Here is a 22,294-nt window from a genome sequence, read left to right on the forward strand (position 1 = left end):
TTCTTTTTCTTTTCTAGTTAAATTTGATACTCGCAATAAAATTCATGAAAATATATTTATTTTTCATTAAATTGTATTAGTTTAATATATAATGACTTTGTAAAAAAAAATTTAAAGGTCAATTGGAAAACATGTAAAAAAATTGAATTATTTTTCATTGAATTATTTCTATTTACTAGATGAAAATTTTAGTAGTTTTTAAAGAAATTATCTTAACAAAAAACAGTCTATTTTACTCTTATAACATGTAAAATGTCAAATTTGAAACCATATAAGATCATATGTACCCACAACCTACACCGCACTGCATTAGTTTTTAAAAACAACACACATCAACCCGCACTGCATCCCTCCCACCCTCGCACAAAGGGCATTCTATTCCCAGACCCGACTGGCCTGGGTCTTCCGCAGATCTGCCAAAAGCAATTAATCGTCACATGCAAGCATGACATAACATCAGTTGCTGTACGATTAGTAGTTATGAGATGAGAGTGGGGGGCGCTAACAGTTATGGTAGGTAGCTGACAAGCATGGTTCAAATAGTTATACTTCACCAACAAAAACTCTGAAAAATATACACTTCCTTTGGCGCTAATAGTCAAGCCATCAACTGACACAGGAATGGAGAGAAGCCCGGATCTTAATGTCATGAATAGACATTCATACAACAATCAAAGCATTTGGTTCAATGAAACCATGTCAAATATTTTACCTACATCAACATACACACTAAATGAAAGTCAGGGCCATGCAATTCTGTCATTCATTCATGAGGTCACATGGTTTCATTTCGCATCTGGAGATGCCACCAACTTTCGTACTCCAGACAAGAAATTATTTCCCCCTACATGGAAAAAAAACATGAAATAAGTAAAACAGCTGTAACATCCCCTCCTTATCACCCCAGGTGGAGGTGAGGAAGAGTCGGAAAGAAAAAAAATCATAACAAGATAACAACAGATAGATATAATCGCTATATATGTTTATTAAATGCGATTTTTAAGTTGCATCAGAAAAATAGAATGACAATGACATACGTGTTCATCATCAGCGTAATATTATCGCCTTTCAGAAGAATCCGCCCTGCATAAAACCACAGAGGAGATAAAAGTTAGTTCCTCTGGTAATTATGGAAGAGGTAAGGCTAGAGTCAAGGCAATCGTCACCCACCCAACTGCTTGCTGGTTTTCTTCTTCACATTAACTTCCTCAGCATCATCCAGAACTAAATTCATGTACTCATCAAAACCCTAAACAACACAAAAAGATTTACCTATTAGTCAACAAGTACTAGACAAATCACTGTTAAATTGTGTAGAGCAGTAGCATAGAAGGATATAGATACAGGATGCAAATGAGTTAGTTACCTAGCTTGCTGACTTTTCTAGCCAAAAGGTTACCATGCAGGTGATGCAAGAAGCAAAACGAACATTCAATTCTTTTAATTTATCCCAACGAAAAAGGTGTAAATGCAGTAATTCAAGTGCATCCATTTGAACTCATTTGCTCATTTATGAGTGTCAATCATTTGCAAACAACCTTCGCCAAAAACTCACAATGACCAGGAACAGAAAAAGAACTGCTTCTTAAGAATTGACCAATACAGGTACATGACACCAAAATATGCTTACTAGTTAATTCAAAAAAACTTTTTCATGCATCTAATGGGCAACAACTGATGATCCAGCTAATTCCTGGAGTCTAAACATATCTAACCCCTGGTTGAGAAGCAAGAAACAATTTAAAAACCAGATCATTCTCTCACATCCAGAACCAGATTAAGAAATCCCAATAATAGATTTTTTCTTCTTAAGTTAAAGAGAAACCCCAACTATGGATTATTCATAAAAAAAAATATATATATATATTATATATATATATATAGGTCTATAAGAGTTCATACCGAAAACATTTCAAGTTGGTATATTTTCATATTCACATCCAAGGTAAGCTTTTGCATTTTTTTTTATTAAGAGACTGTTAAATCTTCCAAACAAAGACTATTGTAGTATAAACCTTTATATGTTAGGTATGTGCATAGGAAGATCCACACAGCCAGAATAGATGGTGACTTAAGTGATCCCTAATGATCACAGGAAACTTACAGGGGCTTGGGATTACAGAACAAAACACTGCACTAAATTTTACAATTACAAGGATGAAACATATGTACATGTTTCAGTTATCAGAAAAACATTTCAAAACTTAAAAAAGCCAGCAAAGGAGCAATATTTACAGCATAAAAACATTTACAAAGCTTGCAGAAAATACTCCTCCATTCAATTATATGTGATACTCCCTTCTTATTAGTCTGCTCCAATAAGAATGGCACCTTCCTAAATTTGGAAACAATTTAACTATTCTATTTACCCCTTAATTAAAGGCATGTTGTTATAGCATTCAAATGCCAAGGCATGTTTAAGACCACAAGTTCCAAAAGTCTTGCTTTCTTGAACTCTTGCGTGGAGTCAAACACAATATAAATTAAAACATGGAAATTTTTAAAATGATTCAACCATCACAAATCTGCATCAACTAACAAAACATCAAAGTGATTAGCTTCACATTCACTAGTCAAATACTGGAGGCCTTATGATACAGATCTGCTCACTATACAAGCTATGTAGAACCAGGCAACAAATAATAATGAAGATAAGTCAGCAATTATTCAGTAAAAATTTGAGTGATTAATTCTTTTAGAATGGTAAGGTTGTATAAATGAAGCCCCAAGATTGTGTGAAAAATTACATCAAATTCAGTTCCTTAACAATTACTGTAGGGAAGTGAGAAAATATAACATCCTGTCAACTGTATAAACATATTCTAGTTTACACTTTACACCAAAAACCCAAAAGGGAAATACACCTGAACTTCAAGAGTTAGACTGTCTCATAGTTGCTCTCAAAACTTGAATTATTAATTCAAACTACTCGGACTTAAATCCATCACAAAATCAAGCTTCAACGATCAGTGCCATAAGAAACTAGAGTTATGTCGACAAAAAAAAAGTTAGGCCTTGCTTTGCTCAAAGTTCAAACAGGAACAGCAGAACTATCCAGGCAATAAATCCTGTGTAGAAAGACCAGTGACAGATTGTGAGCCCAACATGCCCTGGCAATACATAAACATAATCATGAACTTGCTACAGCACATACGAGATTTCCATGACGAACTCTTTTTTCATTCAGTATATTCAGTACGACTTTCTAGGCATACTTCATGGATAAAAGGAACTAATATGGGTTGTTAACAAATATGGACTAAAATTTCTATTATTAATTTACTAAAAACACGCACCAGATTTTTTATTGGCAACTGATAATTACTGCAAGATGGTTTGGGTTCAGAGTTGAATCCATCAATACAAATGAAAGCAAATATGATAAAAATACATATTTGGTGAAAGAATGTATTTGACTTGGAAAATAGCTAAACTTCCATAAGTCATCCGATATTACTAGTCTAAAGTTTAGCAGAAAATGCAAACATAAAATCAGTAAAGAAATAAGAAGTTCAAGATTGAAGAAAGTGGACTAAAAAGCTTACACCACTAGCTTATTAAAGGAAATACATGTCCCTATTTACATGGTAAACCACACAAGACAAAGAGTCAACACTGGTGTTTCCCTCTTTGAATCCTAGTGACACAAAAGCCAGACCTCAAGTTGGAATGGTCCAATACCTCCTTATAAATACAAGTCATGCCAGACACTAACTTTATATTACAAATTTCACAAATTTCTGGCACCTATTACACATTAAGCTAGAACCTACATAATTACAAATACCCAAAAGAAATTATGCATTCTAATAGCTAGAACTGTTGGTACATAATTTACACGATAACAAAGAGGATCTCAGAAGTAACAAATATCTTCAGAACCTTCTTAGAATCAGTATAATTTAGTTTTTCTGATAAGTAGCATAAATTATTGGACCTACAAATTAATGGCTATTCTCATTCTTAGTGGTTGATGGATTACTCTCCACTCCACCAGGTCAAGAATTAACGGTGGTATGGAGGAATAAGTGATCAGATGATTAGAACTAGAAGAGGCACATGATTTGTCTCTGCTATTACTCAAAAGATAACTTAGGAAACCATCTTCCTCACATAAAGTAAACAGTGGTGATTTAGAGTGTGAGAGTGCATGGCAATGATTGAATGAGTGGTTAATGGAAAGACCTAACAACCTTTTCTTCAATGTTCAGGCGAATTATCTGGGGAAACACATAATGCAACATTCACAATGCAATTACATGGTTGTAGTAAAGAAACTTACAATGATACGTCCTTCAATCCTCAGATCCTTCTGTTCAAAAAGCCATATTTGAATCCGAGCTTTCTGTATATAATAATTTGCACGTCAATTTTAAGAACGTTGAGCTCCTAATAGCAAAAAAAAAAAGAGGAATAACTTACGCTCTGAAGAAACCTGAAAATCAGGTTCTGCAACAAACAAAAGAAAACACGTTATCAAAATGTTAGTGGCGAGTGAAAATGGGAAAATTAACACTGAAGATGAGGAAGGATGAACAAACTTACAATGGGCTGGGTCATAATCCTTTGAACTTTGGTGCTAGCCATGGCTGAAATTCCTGTTACTCCGATCAACTAAGCTCCTTCTTCAGTCTCAAAGGAAAGCAGCTAAACCCTAGCAAATACAGCCGTGAATCAAATGGCGCCTAATGCCGTAGCATATACAAATATGAATTCGGGTTTGGGCTCGCGGAAAACGTCTCGCTTTTGCATCTGGGCTTTTATTTTGTTTACAGTGGACTGTATGGGTAATGGGCCTGCCGCCAGCCCCATCTTTCCTCTATTTGAAACGTCAAACATCTATTTTCTTTTTATTTTTACATAATCGAAAAATTCATCTGTGACCCGCTCTTTGGATCAATTACAGCCTTCTAAACTTGGTGCATAATGGGTCCAACTATCTACCCTTCTCTACTTAAATATCGTTTTACATTGGTGTGGGACTTGAACCTTGACACGTCAAACATATCTCTCTATAATCCACTTGTATTCACGATGACACACAAATTTTCTTATTTCTAAACAACTTTTACCTATACAATAATCACCATTGTAATAACCTTATTTGTAAAATTATCTTTTTATAATAATTTTATTAGTCACATATTTATGTATTTTATCAATTTCATTCTATATACGATAATGATATATCTTGTTATTTCTCTTTTTTCAATTCCTTTTTAGATTCTCTTTTAAAGTCCTTATTCGATTACTTGTTACTAAGGCTGGGCAATGGAACGGAATGTACCGGTATCATTTCGGTTCGATTGTCTACGAGACGGAACGGAACGGAACATCTTGAACCGGGATACGAAATGGAACGAAACTGAGGTTTGGTACCAATGTATCGGTGCCGATTTATCCTGGTTTCGGTTCGATTCGGTCTAATTTCGGTCCGATTTTAATTAATTGATATTTATTAATTAATTTATATTATATATCTGTAAGTTATAATTTATATTTTATATTAAATAGTAAATACTGCTGCAGTAATCCAACTACCCCTTATTAGTATTAGATTAGTATTACACTTGAGACTTAATTGAAACATAATTCTTTTTAGAAGGTGGTTGCGTAAACTATGCACTCTATTAATAGTTGTAAATTGATATTGTAATTTGTAATACAAATTTAAATAAATTAAATTGATATTTTTAATTGTGTAATTATTTTATTTAATTTTTTAAAATTACAAATTTAATTTATTTAAATTACAAGTTATAAATATAACTTATAAATTATAACATATTAATAAATAATAAGTAATAACTTATAAACTTCAAAAGATTTAAATCTTGAAAACTTAATTAGACTTAACTTGCAAACTTAATAAGTAAAAAAAAATAAAAATATCTTTAAATTAAACTTAAGTAAAATTTACATTATAAATTTAAAAACTATTAATTTAAACTTAGAAAAATAAAAAAAATATTCATATTTCATAATTCAAAAAAATCAGAAATAACTAGATGTGTCATCCCGTTTATCCCGTCACGTTCCGTTCCGGTTCTATCCCGGTATATAATAGGACGGGACAGAACCGCGTATCCGTTCTGGTAATTCCAGTCCGGTTCATCCCGATACTGATCAATGAAACCGGTCAACTCGCCCCGATCCGGTCCAATACCGGTTCGTTCGGGTCCGATGGTCCCGTTCCGATCCATTGCCCAGTCTTATGTTACCTTGGGTTTCCACATGTTTCAACACCCACTAGAAATTATTGGAGACGTAACTATTATAAATTTTTCAAGTTTCAACGAAAAATCTAATACATAAACTCTTATAAGCTTAAAAAAAGTTACAATATCAAGTTAGAATTTTTTTTATTCTGCCATTTTCTCACACATTTTGCTTTACCTTTCTTTAGAACTCAATTCTATCATTTTTTTCAATTATCATATATGTCGTACGAGGTTTGAAAGATTTAGTTAAGCTCTTAAATGTAGGCTATAATAAATTCTTCTGACTGAAAGTTTGTGAAGCTTTTTCTTAATTCACATGTTATAACATCAATAAAAGATCCAGTCTACAAAATAAGCTATAATTGTATATCTTTTTTAATGACTTTCGACTGAATCTTCAATATATATGAAAGAAAGACAACAACTCCTTGATTGGCATTAGCGTCCTAGTTGTTACTTAGACAGACGATGGTTTTGACTTTTGATCCTTTGGAATCAAAATTCGAAGGTTCGAGTATATTCAAATCGCGATATGATAAACGTTAGATCTCTTATACTTCGTAAAGCTAAGAGTTCCTATAATTCTTTATGCATTTTATGTTCATATATTAACCAAGTCAATATATAACAGGTACTATTTAAATGCCCACTGAACTTCCTGATAGGCTGGTAAGTGGTAACCACCTGTAAATTACAAATTTTTTTTATAGCTTTAATGTTATTCTCTGTCCTCCATTGATAATTTTAGTTTGGTGGAACGATTTTCTTAATCACTTTAAGGTGTTCAAACTCTATATAATAAGTGTTTAGATAGATGAGAAAAAATTATTTAGTGTTTTTGTTTTCGGTACTAAAATTTATATTCATTTCATTGATCACTAAGATACACGCAAGAATCTGATAATATTTTTAGGAAAAAATATTTTCAAAAAACAAAAAACGAGTTGACACAAGTAGAAGAAAGGAGAGTACTGTTCTATTGAAAAAAAATTCATTTACAGTTTTACACACACATTTTAACAAAGAACTAACTGGACAATATATGTTACCTGAAAATGCTGTAAACACTCTGTAATTTCTTTTTTGTAACTGAAAAAGTCTTTCTTTCATTGCCATTTTGTGCGGGACTAGAATTTTGAGTTTATACATTTTAAGTAAATTTTGAAAACAAATAGAGTCTCACGAAGGCTACTCTGTTCTCCCAAACTCGTAAGCCCCTCCGCCTTCTGTTCTTTTAATTAGTAAACACTTATCGTGCTCGATTTAGCATATTAACATTGTGGGCACGCTGATCAGATTCTTGCCTCTGCAGTAACCTCTCTTGATTGATTTTCTTAATGAAATCATCGAATTTCTTGTTGGACTCCTCTGTACTAACAGAAATATCCCCTTTCAACCCTCCAATTCGAGACATCGATAAAGCATCGTTAAATGTCAATGATTTTTTCACTTCCTTTTTCTTCGTGATCGCCTTCCATGTTGCCTCTAATGAATCACCCTCTATTTCCCCTTCTTCAATATTATTATGATAATTGGTTCTTGTAAATGTCTCATGATCTGATGAATGTGGACTAACGATTTCACGGGCCTCAGCCAAATGAGATAGGTATGGACTATCAATTTTGGCACTTACCCGATCCCAACTTGTTTGAGATTGAGGCGGAGTAGTTTTTGCGCTATTAGCTTTGGCCCTTAGTCGAGTTTGAGACTGAGGCAGAGTAGTAGTTGTTGTTTGTGGACAGTCAAGTTTGGCCTTTAGTCGGCCCCATCTTATTTGAGACTGAGGCGTAGTAGTAGTAGTTGTTGTTAGCATATCATCTTGAATATCTGGATGCGAATTGTAGCGATTGAAGAAAGACACAAGGGTGTCCATAGCAATAGCTGAATTAGTTCTATTTGGCATATACTCCTCTTTTTCTTCATGATGTGCTTGTGGCTGAATTTGTACCTCATCATAATCAATGAATTTCTTGATTGTGTGTTGAAATTTGGAGAAAGTTAAGATAAGAATGACAACAGAGTTGATAAAGATGCAAATATAAAATGGAGATGACAAGAAGCTCTTCAAATAATTCAAGATTTCACTTAAATTAACAAAGAACATGTTAAATAAGTAATAAGGACTAATAATAGCTTTTTTGATCATGAAGAAAGTAGAAATAAGTCCTGTTGATAAGAGAAGAAGCTCCATGGTTAATCCAAACTTTATCAAAGATGCCATGGAGCAAGAAAAAAGTGTTAATTGGGTGGGGGGGTTTAAGTTGTTAAAGAGAAATGCACTTATATTAAGAGAATTAAGTGGAATGATTAGATAGGGATTTTCTTTACAGGGTAGATAGGGAAGTAAGGTTGATAGAAGCCTTTTAATAAGGTGACAATGATTGAGATTATTCCCCTACTTATCTACCTTTTTAACTTAATTTATCTTTCTTTTTAAGCTTCCTATTTTTTTATTTTCTAGTTGTGTCTGTGTGGGACATAATATAGGAGGGGGTTAAAAGGAATAAATTGCCTTGGAGCCTTCTTGAACGATGTCTTATTTTCGAATATGCTAGATCAAAATGACGGAATTTCCCTAGCTAATTTAAACAAACAAGTTGATTCCCTTGTCCATATAATTTTTCCAAGGCTCCAACATATGATTGTGAAAATTGTCTACTATTTTTATCACCGTTAGGAATTGAATGTAAGACAATATTTAAATTTTCAATTCGCGTCATTAATCACTAGATCACATCCTTGACTACTTCGACTTTTAATTGTCATAATTGAAAAAAAAGAAAAACACATATTAAACTACTAAGGAAGCAAGAAAAAGAGGTTCAATTAGGGTTAGTTCAGTAAGATTTTGAAGTATTTCTATTCAATATTTGGTTGCTTAAAATGCTATGTCAATATCAAACCTAATTAAACTATTATGATTAGACCTAATTAAACTAATATGATTTGATCTTTGCGGTTCTATAAGTTCTATTTGATTAACTTCCTTAGAGAAACTGATATCTTCCTTTGTGTCTTCAAGAAATCTTCAACAATTTAAGAGTACATTAAAAGAAAATATAGTGGACATTTCAAAATGATAATAAAAACTATATATGGATGGAACGATATATATCTAAAGGTAAAAAGTAAGAAAATAAAATAAAACCAAGGTAAAAGCAATATATAAAATAGTAGGCCTTTGATATTTTACGGTGTTATTTATCATCATATAATAAATGTGAAATATATATGTTAATATCTATTTCAATTATTTTTCTTCTTAGTATCTTACTCTGCATATCAAAATTATTTAATTATATTGAAAAATCAAAATCAAAATATCAGGAAAAAAAAGAAAAGAATGCGATATATACCAAATGAATTAATATTTTGAAAGTTGACATCCAATATTGTATGAGATATATTATTTGTTTAAATGTCTCTCATGTTGTTGTCTATGGAAATTCAAATCAAGGGGTCACATACCTTTGTCCCTTTTTTCACATGAAAATAATATAAAAGGTAAAGGTGGCTAAAATCCCATTGCCTTAGGCCTAGCATGTCTGGTCTTGAGGAGCACATATTACCCTTCTCTCTCATGAGTCTATATCTTATTTGGATTTATCATCAACTACTCCATTAATGCTTTATTAACTTGATAATGATAAAAAATGGAAATGTGGAATATTTATATTAATGAGAGATTGCTCGCTTCGCTTGAATTTGTATATATGATTTTAATTAGATACAGAGTTTGAGATTAATACTAATGAAGATATATCCATTAAATTAAACAATCATGATATAACTTGCCAACCAACAACCCTTAGTCCTTTCATAAAAACTACTGTTCCAATGCATTGACAGAACATTGTTTGGCAATCTGTGGAATAGACTATACTTAAATCCGTTTCATTTTATTTGTCGTCTTTCTTTTACACTATATTTATGACGAAAGATAACAAAGACAAATAACTAACTATATTTTGATTTTCTAAAATACAAGTATTCTGAATAATTTATTTTCAATTAGGATGACAAGTAAGGTTAAATGGATGGAGTATATATTAAGGTTGCATGAGGTTATTAATTGGAGATTTTATTTTTATTTTTGTGATAAATTTCTTAAAAGATTTTTCTATATGTGTTAATGTTTTTAATGTTTGATTAAGTTCTATAAATGCAGGCGACAGGTGACGCATGATAATTGTACAAGATAAAAGCTGATTGAGTAGGATTTTTGCTTTCTTGATGTTCATAATTGAACATTGACACAATGTTGATCTAATTTTTATTTATTAGTAATAAATAAAGAAGATAAGAAAATGACTTTTAATTTGTGCACCTAGTGATAATGAAAATCAGTGTTTTTGTGTGTATTTTAAAAGTTTTTCGAAAAATATGTTCTATTCCATTAAGAGGAGGAATTTCTTCATAACTATATCTCAAACTGATCTTAATGTCATATCACTACTAGAACCAATATTTTTGACTTTATAATCTACTTTTAGTACTCAAATATTTCATTAATGTACTGTCCAATTATAACTATAATATTTTTCCATATATGATAAACAATACTTTTTTCCTTAAAAATACTTTTGAGTTACCAATCAAATACTAAAACATAAGTAAAAATGGATTATTTTTCCGCAAAATATTTCATGGAAAATGAATTTAATTTCATCGTGAAAATTAAGAACATTAATAATGGAAATACTATTTCTACAATATATTATAAAAATCATTGAACTAATAGTCTGTGTGAACTTGATATATTATACAATTGCATTAGATGTGACTAGTGAAGCTTAAATTATTATGTCCTTGGCACATGCATATTCATTATTCAAGATATCGACAAATCCAAATGATATTTCTTAATTCAAATAATTTTAATTCATTACGACTTCGTATGATTTCTTTTTCTTAATTCACATCCTCAACCATATAATAATGAATATAATTAGTAGTATATATTTAGTAAACATCTTCTTAATTAAGATCACGACATCACATAATCATAAGTCACAGTTCCCTTTGCTTAGACGAAGGATTTTTTGGGGCAACGATCGATTTAGTGCATGAACGTATGTTACGTAACATCTTAAATATAATAATTAATAGAAATTTCATGAAATTATTGTCACTAATTGTTTAGTCACGTATGCATTAATATAATGTGGGACAATCAATAGAAATCTCATGAAATTATCAACACTAATTGTTTAGTCACGTATGCACTTATAATATATTGTGGGACAATCAATAGAAATTTCATGAAATTATTAACCCTAATTGTTTGGTAACGTATGCATTAATATAATGTGGGACGCTTACTAACCCTACACTAAATTAAACTTCTGTTTTGGATTCTTTGATATACGCCGTTGCATTCTAATAATTAAGACAATAAAAATATCATCATTTTGTTAGGTGTATTTTGACACGTAGAAGTTAGAAAGTTGGAGGAACAAAAGACTAGTGTACTAATGAATAATACGGGGATATATGACATTTTAAGCGAATCTCATAGTAAGCTAGCTGATGTAAGAGGAAAGTAAAATATTTTGTAAGCGTAACATAAGTTCACCTGATATATATAATGTATGTTCGATTTTTAACTAGTTTTATCTGATGAAAATTGTGTTAATGTTTAATCAAGTTTCATAATGTATGCATGATTTAGCTCATTAAGTTGAATAATCAGTGGCATTTCAGCAATTGAAGCGGCAGAAAATCTGGAAAAAAACTGCAGCAGATATGCCAAAAGTTAAAGATTAGATAATTCCTAGAGAAGAAAGTGAAAATGCAGTGAAATGAAATAATTGTCGGCCACTAAACCTAAATTTTAGGAAATACAACAAGTAGAAGACTAACAGTCCTAGTCAAAATAACAAAGAGTAAGATTTCGATACGAATTTAAATTAATAATTGAATGAATGATTTTTTTTTTTTACCAAAGTTCAAAATATAGTGGGGTATGTGCCCAATATAGTCAAATATTTACAAAAATGGGAATTGAGGAGTGAAACCTAAAGAAAGAGACACTCACATTGCTATTTTCTAGGCTATTATTGGCTATAGAAATGCTGAATTAAAATAAATATTCTTCCCCAATAATATATATTATGTAAATGTAGTTCCATTTTATAGCAAGGATAAAAAAGCTATAGGGATCGGAGGGTGCGTTGGTGGTGGGGTTCACTTAATTATAACATACTTAATTACTTATTTTTAATTTTTAATGATCAATTAAATATCAAATAATTTTATTCATCAGAATTTAATAAACGAACTTTCTAACCAGAAACATATAAAAATATCTACCTATCTGTGATAACTTGTGTAGATATGTAATTAGCAATAACATGACCTTTTTTCTATGATTCGGTGTAAAGGAATGGAGTATCAAACAATGCCACAATAAAATTGCAATTTAATTTCATGGTTGAAATTTATTAAACATTTTCTGGAAACAGTTGACCAATTGTTAATTATTCCCTACTAAATCTATTGACTTTCTTAAAGAATGCTATATTTGGTGACAATTACAAGTTTAATCATTACCAAGGAATCTTATTACTATCTCCGTTCGGTATTGTTTATCATAGTTTCTATTTTTTGAGTTAAAATGTAAAAACTTTGACAAACACTTTAAGATATATTTTTCATCATATTAATATGCAAAAAATTATAATTTATAGTACTTTTCATATAGTTTTAGAATATCTAATTTTTTTATTTAGAATATCGAATTAATGTAATCCAATTTATTTTTGAAAATTAGTCAAATTGACTTTCGATAAGCGCAACATGACAAATAATTCCAGACGGAAGGAGTACTAGGAATATTATATATAATAAGATTTAATCCTAGATTAAAGGCTAAAACACTATGATTAGGTCTAAGACAAGAGTTCACGATGGCCTTGTCGTCATGGTATTAATGGTAAAAATAAATAATAATATTAAGTTGTTAATCATCTAGCTAGACCTAGGTAATACGTAAGCATCTAGAATCTTCGTGGTAAAGAATCCTAGCTATTTTGATGTGTCTTATTCTAAATTAATTTAATACGTGCATATTTTAGAGAATTTTTCGACACATAAATATAGTTATGATTTGAATTAAAATTACCGATTATTCTATTAATATTTATAATAGTAAAAAGATATGTTAAAAAAAAGGGTAGAGCTGAGAATAATCTATTTGTCTATATGGGGCCTAATCACATGTCCTGAAATTCTATTTTTTTTCAGACTTTAAATACCTTTAATGAAAATTCGAATTCCGTAAAATAAAATAAAATAAAAGATCCTGACTATATCCAGTCCCTTTTCCATACTTATTCTATATTCTATAGAAAATAGAAAACATTGACATGGGAAGTCTTGTAAAGGCTTGTGAGTGACCAAAAATAATATAAAAGGCCAAAAAAGTTTCAAAAAAAATAAAATAAAGGAACAATTATTGATTATATGAACATTTGGTGGACCATTTTGTGATTGTCAATTAAATAAAAACTAAAGTATGAATGAGAAACAACGTGAAGTTTTCCTAATTGTGCGGAGATGGCAAGAGGGAGATTTTTTATTTTTTTTTGTTGGTTGGAAGGGGTAAGAAATTTGTTGAATGTTACTCAATTTGAAACATTTAATAGTAATCGGTGATTATACTATACTAGAAGAATATTTGTAAAGACAATATTGTTCTTGTTCAAATCCAAATACAAAGACAAAAAAAAAATCTTACTAATATATGTGAGATAAATTATTATTATTTTCAGTTTCTCATCTAAATTATTAGAAATTTGAGAAACATATCTCAATATTGAGCCGATTGAATGAGTGTACACGCACACTTAGGTGTGTCTGCTTTTGAATTTGTCTGTTTTTTTTATAAAATGTTTTTCAGGATTTTTTAAATTCTAAACTTTCCCCTTGTTGTTTATAATTTCTCAATCATTTTTCTTCATTTCTTTCACCTTTATAGCATATTTTTTTAACCTCATTCCTTCTGCTTCTACTTATATGTTTATCAACATTCTTCTTCGTTTCTTCTTTTATTGGCTAATTTGATTTGTTTTTCATTTTCATTAACTTTTTGCAACGCTATAATTGTTTTTCATGTACCATCAAATCCATAGGTCAAACTATTTGCAACAACTTCTTCGAAATAGGGGTCTTATTAGAACCTTTTTTCCGAACCGGAAGGTACATCTTCTAATCCTGCCATTCTCCATACTATTATTATGGATATGGAGAATTTTCTTAGAAATCGCATTGCTTTTCTGGAGAATAACTCGACCATCTGTCTCCCTGACAGAAGTGCACGCGCAATTCAGCTCTGGAAAAACTCCCTGAGGTTCAGAGAGAGATGAAGTTTATAGTCAACCTCTGCCTCTCAGATAGTTATATTTTTGAAATTTCACTCTTTTATTATGGATCAAGATGCACGTTAATTGTATGACAATGAGACTTGTACCCAAGATTCTTACGAGAGAAAAAAACCAAGAAACTTCCTGTCATTTAATTTAATAAGAAGAAGAGTAAACAGTCTTCAGAAATTAGATTGATAAGTTAATTAATGATGAGAGAAAAACATTATATATTCCAAGATGGAAGTCAAAGTCTTCCTTTACAAATTAAACAGTACTCCCTCTGTCTCTATTTATTTGTCTATATTTTCTTTTATATTTGTTTCTATTTACTTGTTTATTTTAATAAATCAAGAAAGGAACAATAATTCTTTTTCCTAATATGCCCTTATTTAATTCTAGAAAATTTATAGTACTACTAAGTTGTAATGCATGCTTTTTGAAACCAGAAAATATATTTATGATATTTGGGGAGTTGCATAATCTTTTAAATTTAAGAGTATATTGTAACTAACCTATAATAATAATTGGTGCCTTAATATATGTGTCACTTCTAAAGTGGACAACTAAATACGGAGAGCGAGAGTAGTACTATGAAAAAAAAGGGGCAAATGATCATCATCCATACATTAGTCTTCAAGAATTAAGATATATACATCCATATGGTGATAGACTTTGAATTTTTTATCTTGTCATCCACAACTAGTCATCAAACACATAATAAATATTTTGTTTGTCACACTTAGGTTAAAACTAATGATAGCGTTGTGGATAGAGACGATACGTTCGTAGAAATATTTGTAGTGTGACAAGAGGGGACCCCATGTTAAGAACAATAGCTAATTAGTAGATTTGTTCAATATAGAAGACCAACAAAATTGAGGAAGAAATTAAACTAGTACGATTGCTAGCTAGAGTGATAGTGATTAATATCAAGAAAAATATGGATCAAACTGGATTTTCCACATCTTATTCATTAACTTATCATATGGAATATATATGCAAATAAGGATAGTTGACAATTTCTTGATCTTGACACTTGGAGAGGTGTCGATTATTAGGCTAGAACATATCATGTGCTAGTTATCCATTGTTTGTTTTACTTAATCAAATCTTTTAATACAGATATACATTGGGGTGAATTTAGGAGCTGGGATATAATGGATTTACGTTACTATTAAATTTGATGAAGATTTGGGTTATTGGGTTCAAAATTTAGTATTTATACATGATTAGTTATATCGAATATGATACTAGTACTACATGGTTATATCAAAACTATTGAGTTCCACCGAATCTAATCATCCATAACTATTGGTTGGTAATGCATGTATTTCTTCTCATTGGACTGCTTTAGACTATGTTTTTCTTTAGTTGGAAATTTATCGAAAATAATCTCTCTACTTATGAAGTACATATATAAGGTTTACGTACACTCTGTCATCTCCAAGCCTGATCACTTTGTGTGTGTTATTGTTGTTGTATTTCTTCCTTTCTGTTTGTTATTTTCTCAGCCAATTAATTTGAAGATCTTTCTTCCTAAAATGCAACCATCACATCTCAATTTTCCTGCTCTAGATGTACTTAGCGTAGTAAGATTGAAGCTTTTTTCTCCCCTTTATCCCATGTTCTTTTTTTTAAACAATAAATATGTCTATTCTTCCTAGCCTAGCTTCACAAGTAGCTAGTAAATAGGCCTTCTAATGATTTTGTAACGAAATTAGAGAAATACATTATATAGTAAATTTATTTGCTTTAATTTTTGAAAAAGTATAAAGTGCAAATTACAAAAGAGTGTATAGATAATAGGAGCAAAATGTCGAGAACTTTTCACTAGTACATTTATTAGCTCTTTGTTTAACACATAATCTATATTGTATGGGAAAAATGAAGAAACTCATCATTGTAGTAGTTAAACAAGTTCTACTTGATATTGACTTTGACGTTTCAATACAAGTCGTTCCATTGATAACTTGGATTATAAAAAAATATTATATTGCGAGCTTATGTAACTAATTTTTACTCTGTCAGTATATATAATTTAAATAACTCAACGTGAGCAGAGTAAGTATATGTTGTAGTATCATTAGTACTTAATGGTTTTCTAATAATTTGAACTTGTATATACACAGAACAACAAAGTAGCTAGACCCAAAAAAAGAAAATCTCACTTAAAATACTGAAAAGTGATAAACTTTACAGATACAACCAAGGTTAACTGTTGTACATACTACTAGTTAAAAACGAAAAAAATAAACTCTTTCCATGATGGCTTTAATTTTCTCTGTACAACATCAAATAATTCTAGCTAATTATTTACTGAAGGTTGAAAACAATCTCTTATAGAAATGCAGTACGATATATTTTGATGGTTTAGCCCTTCCTAAACCTCACATATAGCGAGAACTTAGTGCACTGGGCTCCTTAAACGTGCTCGATGTAGCCTATTGAAGGCACGCTGATTGGATTCTTGCCTCTGCAGCAATCTCTCATGGTTGATTTTCTTAATAAAATCATCAAATCTCTTGTTGGATTCCTCTGTACTAACAGAAACATCCCCTCGTAAACCCCCTCTTCGAAACACCGATAAAGCATCGTTAAATGTCAATGATTTTCTCAAGTCCTTCCATGCTGCAGCTACTGATGGCAACAAATCCTTTGAACCAATGCTCTGTGCTGATGTCACTTGTGGCTCAATTGGCCATGTCTCACTCTTCTTCAATACTTGTTTCTTCTTTTTCTTATTGTTTCCTTCTCCAGTTATCGCCTTCCATGTTGCGTTCAACGATCCATCGTCCTCTTCAATCTCTTGATAATTCATCGTAGTTTCTTCATAATCAGTTTTCGTTTCATTTAGTGAACGTGGACCAACAATTTCACCATCATCAGGAGGAGAAGACAATTTCGTTACACAATCAATTTCAATATCTTTCACGTCACTACTACAGGGTTTCATTTCATCTTCAATTATATCTTCTTCTGATACAACGGGATCTAAATTATAACGATTAAAAAACGACAAAACAGTATCCATTGCAATAACGGAACTAGTTCTTTTCGGGATATTATCATCCTGTTGTGGTTGTGGCTGATCAATCAGTATATCATCATGATCACTCTTTTCGTCCAGAAAAACATTGAGAAATTCCATCGTGGGATGATGAAATTTGGAAAAAGTGAAAATAAGTATAACAACTGAGTTGATAAAGAGACAAATATAAAGCGGAGATGACAAAAAACACTTTAAATAATTCAAGATTTCAGATAAATTAACGAAGAACATGTTAAATAAGTAACGAGGACTAATAGCTTCTTTAAGCATGAAAAAAGTAGAAATAAATCCTGTTGATAAAAGAAGAAGCTCCATGGTTAATATTGTTGTTTTGATCAATTTACCTTTTTCCTCTGATAATCTATTGGCTATCAAAGTTGCCATGGGACTTCAAAAAAAAAAAAAGATGATTTTTTTTGGGGTAATTTGTTATGAAGAATTGCAAAGTGCAGAGAGTTTATGATAAAATGATGTTTACAGGCTAGCTAGGCAATAGAGACCCACAGAGCAATATCAAGTAAGGCTAATGGAAGCCTTTTTATAAGTAGACAATGGTGAGTGGTGACAATAATGAATGTCCCACTAATCTACTTTTAACTTAATTTTATTAAATCATTCATTCATAGGAATAGTTTGTTTTTTTTCCTTTTCGAGTTTAACTTATATATACACATCAATCATATAAAATAATTTACTCTATTACTACTGTAATTAATGTAACGAGTTAAGTACTTTAAGATGTGCGCGATTTGTATAAGATAACCCCATTTAGACGTTTTAACCTATATATTATTTCTATCCGCTTCACGGTGATTTCGAACATATAGTATTTGAAGTTGGGGTTTATGACTGAAATTCAAGTATTTCTACCCAAAATTTTAGGTAAAAACAGGAGCGGCTCAAGTGTATTAGATGCCTAAAACAAAAATCAAACGGAGCTTTAAATTTAAGTTGTTAATACTTTTATATAATTTATTTCTTCTAGTTTTCACCTCATATATAATCATTTTTATTTTAAATTATTTTTCATAAGATATAGTACTCAAAATATGTCAAATTTCTTCTAATAATTCCTTTATTTTTCATGAAAATGTTTGCTTTTTTTACAAATAGTATTCAATATTTGTTAAAAAATAAAAACTTATAATCTATTATTATAAAAAATAAGACCCCTTAAATTTGAGGGCTTAAGACACGTGTCTTTTTTTAACATTGTCGAGCCACCCCCGGATAAAAGTCGCTGAAATTGAACAATAAGAACCTTTAAATACCGTATATCTATAGTTATTTCGATTGAGTAAACTTGTAAATTTTTATACACTGCTGATCAATTGAAGAGACAAACTACATGGGAAAATAGCATCTCCCAAGTCTCGGGCTTACTATATAAAAAACCCACATCTAATTAATTATCTTTAAAACAACCTAATTCTTAATATATACTAATAATTAATAAACTAAACTAAAGTGTGTATTAATTAATTAAACTCTTTTTATATTTGTGTGGGTGGAGTCAAGGGGTGAAATGAGATTTGTAAAAGTAAAATAAAACCAAACAAGCTGATTAGACTTTCAAGTTTACCATTAGACTTTTTGATAACTACTTTGAATATAGTCTTGGTCTACCCTTTTGTTAATAAAATCCTAATAGGAAGATAAGGATGATAAACTTCAAAGTTGATGAAGTTTGAGAAAGAAAAAAATATGATAAGTAAAAATGAAAATCGATAGTAACTAATATGATTATTTTAAAAAATTTTGTATCATAAAGTGAATCCAATAGATCATGGTGCTCAAGATATTTAATAGACAAGAATGATATAAAAAGGCAACTTTATGGGAACTTAATTAGATTGCTTTAATTAACTATTCATCTATGCTTATTATAATTTGAATGAAGCATGTTAAATTAAACTTAATTAATTGCTAATCTTTCTTTGTTCTTACAACTAAAAGCTGACTAACCAAAGTCAGTCAACATACCTATCTTATCCTATTATTTTTTTGCCCAAGTAACCTTAGCTGAAAAATATAATTAAGTAAATAAGTGATTTATATTTTTAAATGAGATAATGGTCAAATATTTCAATATGATATTAAAGTAGATAACTATTTTAGAATTGGATTTTTACTGTCACTCGTTAGCAAAAAGATTTTTAACATGCTTGATTCATAAATAAAAAAATCAAGCACACACAAAAAGTACTCGTATTAAAATATAATTAAATAACTGAAAGAACTTTTTTTAACCAGTTAAATTTTTAATGAAATAATTACGCGCTTCATCGTAATACCGGCCAGCAACGGAGGCCTTGACAATTAGGTTAATTATATATGGACAATATTTTTTCACATTTTTGTCCAAGTGTAAAGGTATTATCACTCCTTAAAAACACCATATTAATAATTATGTTTTTCTTCCATGTCGACATACCTGACAATGAAAATATACCAAATACTCATTAAAGTATCTTATTCCTACCCATATCCTAATCCTGAGATATATAGAAACCTCAATCTAATTTGTGTAAAAAAATATTTTTTGTCAACAAATGAGTCCTGTATTTAAGTTTAAATATTTAATAATAAAATAAAGGACGAAAGAGATTAGTTCACATTGTGATCCCTAGCTCCCTCTAGATAATTATCTTCTACTTAAAATATAAAACTAACAGTTACACATACAATATACAAAAAAAAAATATAAGTGCACAAACTCATAACATTTATTGATTGATTTTATATAAATATTGAGTACGAATAAATTTTTTTATCTCGATATTAATTACTTATAGAGTTACCTGAGCAATTACATGGAACTTTTGTACGTAACATGTTAAATTAATAGATATAAAATAGTTCAAAAAAAAGCACCCCCCAAAAAAAAAAACTCACTAGTGTTTTTAGGTTATAAACATCAAGAAACTATAGTACTAAAAAGGTAAATATAAAAAGGTGAATAAGACCATATTCTTTACCATGACCTGTCATTTCCACACTAAAGTGCTGTTTTATTAAATTATAAAAAATACTATTATTTTGAAGGTAAACTTTTACCCTTTTGGCTTGTTTTGATAAACTTTTGGAGTCCGGTTATAAATTAATCCAAAGAAGGTCATGCTTGAGTCATGAAAATGAAGCTACACTACGTAATACCTTGTGGAATAAGTAATTAAATGATTAATTAATACTAAGTAAGTTTCCTAGTCAATACCTAACGAATTTAATTATTAATTTGTCCATTTGTAATTTACATCAAAAATTTGTACTACTAATTTGGGATGGTAACCCTTGATCCAATCGTACGTTAAATGAGTCTTTTGACATTTTCATTGTTATACTGTTTCCAATGTCAAAGTTTTTCAAAGAAGTTTCAAAACGTACTTCCACTAAATATTTCTATCAATTACTAAGGTCCATTATACGTTAGCATAACTGATAGCAAGTCATAGTTCGAGCTATAGAGGCATATTCTATGTGCGTGATAAAATATAATTGTACGTACACTATATCCAAAGTGATCTTTAGTAACGTCATCCCCAGGTATTCAGTGTCTGGTTCGATAGGACCAGGAAGAGAGGACTCTTTTTTTTCCTCCTCCCTTCAGTCCAGTTTGAACTCGTCCCAACAACCATTAGTTAATGACAATAGTTCACTTACAACTAAATATATATTTTTAACGGCAATTAACACGTTTTTGTATATGTTCCTAAAGCCACTTAATTAATGCCGATAAAACTTTAACACTCTTTATTAGTGTGTCTATTTATGATCGCTAAAAGTTATTTTTGTTGTAATGATAGTAATGAACTTTATGATCCTCGGTTTCTATGCTAAGCAATAAGGACCCGTTTGGTCATGCGATATGGTATCATGATATGGAATCATAAGATGAAATTGAAGTTTTGTTTGGACATGCGATATGAAATTTTTGTGTTGTATATTTTCTTATAAACATAAAAATCCCATAAGTTGTAAAAATATTAAAATAGCCCCAATTGTTTATTCAATCTTATCAAATTTTTTTTTATAAAATCGCATAATAAATTATTACAAAGGTTAGTAATTGTTTCATCTAGCTTTAATTTAATAAAAAAAGTTGAACATAAATTTTAGTGTACTAGTTTTTAATATAATCCTCTCACATAGTACAAATAATTTCCTCAAGTTGAACTTGCATTTCTCGATCATGTGACTGAAAAGACGAACCAACATTGTTACTTTGAGCCATTTGTTGGTCAATATCATCCGCAACAATATTTTTATGTTTATAGACCATAAATATTTCATCACTTTAACAATTTGTTGGTGTGAGTTAAGTGACTATATATTGGTGAGAATAATAAATTTTATGCCGGTGATAATAATAAATTTTAAAAAGTAATGATGTAATTATAATTTTTATTTACATATGAAATAAATGATTAGTAGATATAAATGTGAGGTTGTTTTAACAAAATATAAACTCGTGAATCAATTTTTATTTTAAAATATCTCAAATCATGATATGGAATCACCATGTAATTTCCATATCATGTTTTTGGAGAATATGGAATCACATCTCATGATATTGAATCATGAAATGAAATCAACGTGAAATCGCATGTCCAAAACGTTGATTCTGTCTCACGATACCATATCGTGATATGATATCGCAT

General features: G+C 30.3%; 3 protein-coding genes across 3 annotated transcripts; all 3 read right to left on the reverse strand.

Annotated features, from left to right (window-relative positions):
- Positions 1–529: 529 nt before the first annotated feature.
- On the reverse strand, positions 530–4,713 carry LOC107012380 (small nuclear ribonucleoprotein E-like). The gene is made up of 6 exons (XM_015212219.2): positions 4,546–4,713; positions 4,423–4,449; positions 4,283–4,345; positions 1,171–1,249; positions 1,038–1,083; positions 530–844 (listed from the first exon to the last, which is right to left on the reverse strand). Exons 1-6 carry the CDS (start codon positions 4,585–4,587, stop codon positions 835–837), a joined length of 267 nt encoding a protein of 88 aa, XP_015067705.1. The 5' UTR covers positions 4,588–4,713; the 3' UTR covers positions 530–834.
- A 2,462-nt stretch (positions 4,714–7,175) lies between these two features.
- Positions 7,176–8,556, reverse strand: LOC107013744. Its single transcript, XM_015213619.2, has one exon. The coding sequence runs from the start codon at positions 8,440–8,442 to the stop codon at positions 7,471–7,473; it is 972 nt and encodes a 323-aa protein (XP_015069105.1). The 5' UTR covers positions 8,443–8,556; the 3' UTR covers positions 7,176–7,470.
- An 8,174-nt stretch (positions 8,557–16,730) lies between these two features.
- LOC107013024 lies at positions 16,731–18,158 on the reverse strand. Its single transcript, XM_015213006.2, has one exon. It carries the CDS (start codon positions 18,018–18,020, stop codon positions 16,992–16,994), a length of 1,029 nt encoding a protein of 342 aa, XP_015068492.1. The 5' UTR covers positions 18,021–18,158; the 3' UTR covers positions 16,731–16,991.
- Between the last annotated feature and the right edge of the window lie 4,136 nt (positions 18,159–22,294).

The sequence above is a fragment of the Solanum pennellii genome, chromosome 3 (genome assembly GCF_001406875.1).
Source record: "Solanum pennellii chromosome 3, SPENNV200".
NCBI lineage: Eukaryota > Viridiplantae > Streptophyta > Magnoliopsida > Solanales > Solanaceae > Solanum > Solanum pennellii.

Bases quoted from the DNA above. Each gene is read 5' to 3' on its own strand.
- LOC107012380 (XM_015212219.2), bottom strand. From the start codon at position 4,587: ATGGCTAGCACCAAAGTTCAAAGGATTATGACCCAGCCCATT. The intron at 4,346-4,422 runs GTAAGTTATTCC...TATTATATACAG, and splicing joins TTTTCAGGTTTCTTCAGAGC to AAAGCTCGGATTCAAATATG. The intron at 1,084-1,170 runs GTGGGTGACGAT...GGTTTTATGCAG, and splicing joins GAAAACCAGCAAGCAGTTGG to GGCGGATTCTTCTGAAAGGC.
- LOC107013744 (XM_015213619.2), bottom strand. From the start codon at position 8,442: ATGGCATCTTTGATAAAGTTTGGATTAACCATGGAGCTTCTTCTCTTA.
- LOC107013024 (XM_015213006.2), bottom strand. From the start codon at position 18,020: ATGGCAACTTTGATAGCCAATAGATTATCAGAGGAAAAAGGTAAATTG.